Below are 6006 nucleotides of genomic sequence, written 5' to 3'. Positions count from 1 at the left end.
AGCAAGGCTCAGCTCTCTGTCCTTCCACTAGTCTCTTCCAGATTGTTGTTATAGGGATTTACGAGCACTTGCAACACGCTCAGCACATCTGAGATAAAGGAGATGAGAAGCAAATCTCTGCTTCTGGATCTCTGTCCTCCCCCACCCCAGACTGGAACAGTTCCTAGTACATACTGATGGGTTAGGTTCAGTTCTGAAGACCAAACTTTGCTCAGCCAATTACTGCATTCAGTCAATACCACCCATGCTGTCCAAAAAAAAAAAAAAAAAGCCAAACTCCTTTTCAGAGCAGTCAGCTTGATGTCGTCTGGTCCTTCAGAGTCAGTCTACCTCTTGGGTCCTTTGGCTGTTTTAGCAACCTGCCACTGAGTTGGATACAGTCTCTATAGCAGTGACTCCAGCCCTGAGATGCTGGCACAGGTTTTCTCATTGACTGTCAGTGGTCTAGCAGCAATGGATTCTCCACTTCAGTTCACCACTCTCAGCTTCCCTAATCTCTCTGCATCACCTTATATTAGGTGATCAGCCTACAAGCACAAGGTATAGCCAATGCCAATTCTGGCTACCTCTTCCTGTCCTGCTTTACTTTCCCTCTCCTCCTCTGCTGCTAAAAGAGATGGGGAAAAAGGTTACCTATTAAACCAAAATAATTTGATTTAACAGATTCCAGGGGAAGGGGTATGCTGATCTTTATTGGAGGAGAAAAACCCAGACAAAGGAAACTCTCCTGTTTCTTTTTTCAAGAGTCTCCCTTTATTTTTGACCGTTCATCTTTATTTTCCTTATAAATACAGGTGCTCGGCAGCTTCAGCCAAGGCAACAGTGGTAATTGTCACCATAACTACACAGTTGTTGAAACCTGACTGTCCAGCAGTAGGCTGACAGCTATCACACTCAATACATCTTTCTAAGATAGAAAGGCTAAGCAAGGCTAAGCCAATACTACAAAGGATCTGAACAGCAATTTCCATCTGGAGAGTTTCTGTTCCTCTGTGATACAAACCACTGGGACATGCTCTTTGGTACTAACAGCAGCATACCCACAACACAAAATTGCTTGCTGTTTTCTACCTCTGTATGAGTTTTTTTCTGCTAAGGGGACTTAGCAAAACATTTTACTTTCAAAAAGAGCCATGAAAAATAAGTGACAAAGAGTCGGTGCAAGAGGGAATAGTAGCAGTTTCTTGGAAATCAGTATGGTTTTGAAAGGTTTTCTGCAGGAGTACAGGTGCTGAGCCAGGATGATACACTCATCTCTTTGTAAACAGTTCTGCTTTTCTCTGATGGCAACTAAAGGAATTTAAGAAGAAATCTAGCTGTTTGCTTTTTACTGTGTGACAGCTCACGCTCACCATAGGCAGTAGAAGCAAAAACATTCATGTTTTTTTGTCTGGGAAACCCACAGGGTTTTACATACACACTACCCACGCACAGTCAGGCGTCTAGATCTAGGTGAACCATTTTAGGTAGACTGCAGATAGGTCTTACAGAATGTTCCTAGGAATGAAACGCTGACAATATAAGGAAAAAGCAGCACTGGGATTCATCTGGAAAGACCTTTTGAACTAGGCTAACCTTGTTGGGCAGGGAAGATAGACTGCAATATTGCAATGTAGATAGACAGACCATGACTGGACCAGGGGCTCTCGTGGAACACAAGTTGCAGCACCTAGTGATTACTGCTCCTCACCATGCACTGCATGTTCCTGCGGGACACAGTGAGAAATGACGGTTATGTCCCAACACGTGGGTGAGCAAAGCTGTGGTGGGTAGCCAAGCAGAGGAGTGCCTCAAGTGATGACACATGACTTTATTTCAGAAAGCTTTCTGCATCATACACGCTTGATCTTAATTTATTTAGAGGTGGCTTGGGATCACCAGGCTTGCTTATTTTTTACATGCAAGAATGCCTGTTGTTACAAAACTGTTCTTGAATCCTGAGTACTCCTGGATTAGAAGTCATTGATCAGTTTTAAGCACTGCAGGGGAGGGATGATTTACTATCAACAGCAGGAGTCACAGTTCAGGGGAAACTTTTATATCAGTACTAGCTAGAGAAGTTGGTTCCCACAAGAGTAGGTATTAGAGGACTTATTCCCCTCACCTTCCTTCTCTTTTGTCCCTTTTTGTGATCCTACAGAGGCTCTAGAAAATGGTGTGAAAGGTCCCACCAGCCAGGCAAGAGGTCTATTATGTTCCACATACTCCAGCAGTTCATCCATGCACTCCTGGGCTGTGTTCATTAAATGGTGTTTCTGGGTCAGGATGTTCCTGGACAGGTCTTGGAAAGAAGCAGCAGCCTGCAAGGAGTTGTGGGTCTCCTGTAATTCCTGCTGTACCTGCTGCATCTTGTCCTGGATGCTGGATGGGAAGCCTTGGCTGTTGGCTGGTAGAGTCTGCAGAGTGTGCTGCAGTTGCTGGGTGATGCCATGAGACACGGCCAGAATCTGGACCTCCAGCCACTACAGGGGAGGAAAGGAAGCTTTAGAAGTGGCTCCCCGTGCACCCACTCCCACCCCAAAACAGCTTCAGTGAGCCAGCATCTCCAGCAGACCACTACCTTCAGCTCCAAGGAAGTTGCGTCCTCACTCTCTTTTGGCTGCTTCTTGTTCCAGGTCAGCCACATCTGGTGCAGCTTCTCCTGCCCATTTTGAAGCTTCTGATCAATACCCTGCTTGTCACAATCAATCTGGAGTAGGACAGGAAAGCGAAGACAAGAGTGAATTACTATAGCAGCAAGATTTGCCTTGTGACTACCCCAGCCAGCTTGTGAGCTGGCACAGAGATCCTCCTGGTCTTCACAGGGAGTAAAGGGGAAGACTGCTGTACAGCAAGCAGCTTCAAGACAGGATGCTTGGAGACAGAACAGTGTTCCTACCAGCTCAATGACCTCCTGCAACTTTGAGAAAGTCTCCTGCGTGACCATCTTGATCTTCCTTACTTTGGCTAAGAAGCACTGGTAGGCTTTTTGATGCAGATGAGTGGGCAAGGAACTCAGATGTATGAAATAACCCTGATGGTCTGACTGCTGCTGGACAGCTGCCCCTTCAGTCCCCTCCACAGAGACCACAAGGTCAGCTGGAAAAAACAGCGATGAGAAGTTAATTGTTAATTGTCCTAGAGTGCATACGACAGACAGTCAGCAGTCATGAAGCCTTGCAGGTTAGAGTCAGAGTGACCATGGCTTTTAAAAGTGTCTGTATCCCCCAAATATAGCAGGAACTGGGAGGCCGAGTACCCCAACCACACACACTCGCGCTACCTCTCTACATTGCAGAGAAACCTAGAAAGATCTTCTTTGCAGATCTGCCTCATGCAAGTGTTTTCTGACCTAGTGTCGGAGTGGGAGACGGACCCGGAGTAACGATGAGTCTCAATGTGAGTATGATCGTTCTCCCTTTATTAGAGCTTACACAGAGTATATATAGACAGGCGATAGGGCATGTGCTAGCAATAGCTGTATGATTGGTTTACAGTCTCTGTTCACGCGCCTAAAGCGAATACATGATTGGTGCAAAGTTGCTGTTCACGTGGAGGGGCTTGTCGGCCCCCTCCTTGACTTGTTTACGACTACTTGCCTTCCCTTTCTGTAATGGTCTAGGAATGTTCAAGGACAGTTCACATAGCTGTGGGATCCTCCCTCCATTGTGAAGACAGGATTGCTCACTTCTAAGAGATCATGCCCCTTTTCACTTAATCATTCTTCCACAACCTAGTTCCTCATCTGTGATGGGGAAATGGTGATCCGATTTTCCTGGCACAGCTTCCACACTTCTGTCAGTGATCTTGCCTGCTTCGCAATCCACTGCCATGCCCTGGCTGGTCACCACGGACCTAGCAGACTCCAGGACTCTCCGAACAACTTCCCTGGCTGCCTCCAACACCGCCACTCTGATAGCAGCATCTTTGGCACCAGTGATGCTGGGTGACACCAGCTCTTTGATGCCAGAGAGAACATAGAGAGAGATCAGAAGACTGAATGTACCCACTTCTGTAGAACAGCATTTGGTACAACCGTGAGGTTGATGAGACTATTTCAACATCAGAGCTATTTGACCAGCCCAGGTGGGGAATAAGTCAGACTACAAGTGTGAGTAAGCTCTGCTTGGGGTGCAGTTCACCCAGTTTGTGGGATGTGGAAACTGTAATGAGACTTGCATGGGACCTTCCACAAAAATAATCTGACAGTTTGTTAAAATTGTCATTGAGAGCTTCAGTGAGAAGAACGTGGGACAACAAATGTTAAGAAACTTCACCTCAGGTTAGAGTATTCAAATTTGTCAAGGGACAGTAGTCCAGCAGCAAGGATACAAAGAGTTTCCAGCTGTGCTCTAACATCTTCCCAGAAGATGGACTCTAGAACATGCATGTAGCAGAGTACCAACCCACCAGCTGGGAGAGAAGGGGACAGAAGGGCAAGTCAGAACAGCTGTGACAGCTCCAGAGGGTTCTGGCTTTGCAGCTTCAAACTTTTCCCAGTTGGGACAGAGCTGCAGGATTGAAACTCTCAACACAGAGTGCTCAAGTAACACTCATTTGTTTTTGGAGAGTAACTATTTGTTTGTTTCCTTTGTCTTTTAATCATTTCAGCAGGAAAGTCCAGCGCCAGGAGTGTCTGCACTGCAGCTACTGAGTACAGATTACAGTATGTTTGCCATCTAACTTCAGAATTTGCATTTAAGTCTATTGACTAAATGTACCAGGCTTGATCAGACAGTCAAAAGAGCCATTCAGGCAAAAAGAACCAAAGGAAGTTGGGAGTGAAAGGAGGAGCTGGTTTAGGCTGTTAGAGGAGCCTTGGGGTAGGAAGCAGGGGGAACGGACATCTGAGCCAGCCCAAGGGAACTGGCAGGTACCCGGGTCTCATCTCCTCTGTGAGGGAGAGCGTTCCAGAAGAATATGTCATGGACACCAAGAAGGGGGGGGGGGATGTTCCTAGTTGGCAAGAATTTCTAGTTCTGTGTTAGATTGAAGGATTAGCATTTTTAGTCAAGGTACTCCTTCAGTCAATATTGGTTCTTTCCTCTCCAGTAGAAGTTGCATGTATGTAGATTCAACTGGTCTGTAACAAGGCTTTTCTCTGGAGGTCATAGCCACCCACCACCCTTCTTTTGTTTTGTTTTGTTTGTTTCTACAGACCAGATTTAAGTCTAAATTTTATTGCATAGAAGTTCAGGACCAAGGCACACCATTTGCTGGGTAAGGGTTCAAAGAGATTCAATACTGAAGTCAGTTATGAGTGACTCACAAGATACCTGGTGGGAGAAGAGAAGAGAGCCTTGCTCTTCTCTCAGCCCAGAACAAGGAGACTGGCCAGGTCCAGCTAGACAAGCAAGTTCGCCTGGCCTCCCATCCACCAGAAACTGTTACCTTGTCATCTGGTTCTTGCAGGTTTGACAACTTGTCTTCCAATTTGTCCTGTCCCAGGTAAATACATTCCTTCATTGTTGCAACTAAAGGCAAATCAGAAATCAAATGCATTTGAAAGTGAACGTGTAAATAGATCTTAGACTTTCTACATCCTGCCAGCATGTCCCCCACATCAGCAGGGGGGAAGACACTTGGAACAGCAGGTAGGTACTCTGTGTGAGCTGTAACTGGAGCAGCAGCTTCTGGGTGCAGGTGTGAGGAAGTGGCTGCTACTGTGGCTAGGGGGAAACTAAGCCTGCCCAAAGGGAGGAGTCTCTTCTGCTCAGCCTGTGCCCTGCAGCTTCTCTGGGAATGAGTGGTGGCACAGCCAAAAGAGCAGGCCTGAAGACCCTGTAAGTAACCTGCTAGATTAAGCAAAATAGCCTGGCTCTTGGCTAGGAGCGATGCTTCTCTACACCTCTAGTCGAGAGCCTGGGCAATGCTTTCGTGGAATGGCTCCCATGTCTTGGGGGCCCCGAAACCTGATGCACTTGCCTCTGTGGACTGCAGCGTGTGTCTTGCTGACTAGTGTGGAGTCTGCCAGCTTAACATCAATGTGATCCTGTTCTGATAAAGCTTTTCCTGGAATTGTTTAAT

At 46.6% G+C, this 6006-nt stretch overlaps 1 protein-coding gene across 1 annotated transcript; it reads right to left on the bottom strand.

Moving 5' to 3' along the window:
* Positions 1 to 527: 527 nt before the first annotated feature.
* On the bottom strand, positions 528 to 5445 carry LOC136996724 (perilipin-3-like). Its single transcript, XM_067317557.1, has 6 exons — positions 5371 to 5445; positions 3713 to 3935; positions 2879 to 3078; positions 2561 to 2689; positions 2105 to 2462; positions 528 to 607 (listed from the first exon to the last, which is right to left on the bottom strand). The coding sequence occupies exons 1-6, from the start codon at positions 5443 to 5445 to the stop codon at positions 528 to 530; spliced, it is 1065 nt and encodes a 354-aa protein (XP_067173658.1).
* Between the last annotated feature and the right edge of the window lie 561 nt (positions 5446 to 6006).

This window comes from Apteryx mantelli, unplaced genomic scaffold (genome assembly GCF_036417845.1).
Source record: "Apteryx mantelli isolate bAptMan1 unplaced genomic scaffold, bAptMan1.hap1 HAP1_SCAFFOLD_75, whole genome shotgun sequence".
NCBI lineage: Eukaryota > Metazoa > Chordata > Aves > Apterygiformes > Apterygidae > Apteryx > Apteryx mantelli.
Note: the sequence above shows the minus strand (reverse complement) of the source record. Positions and strands in the feature narration are given on the sequence as shown.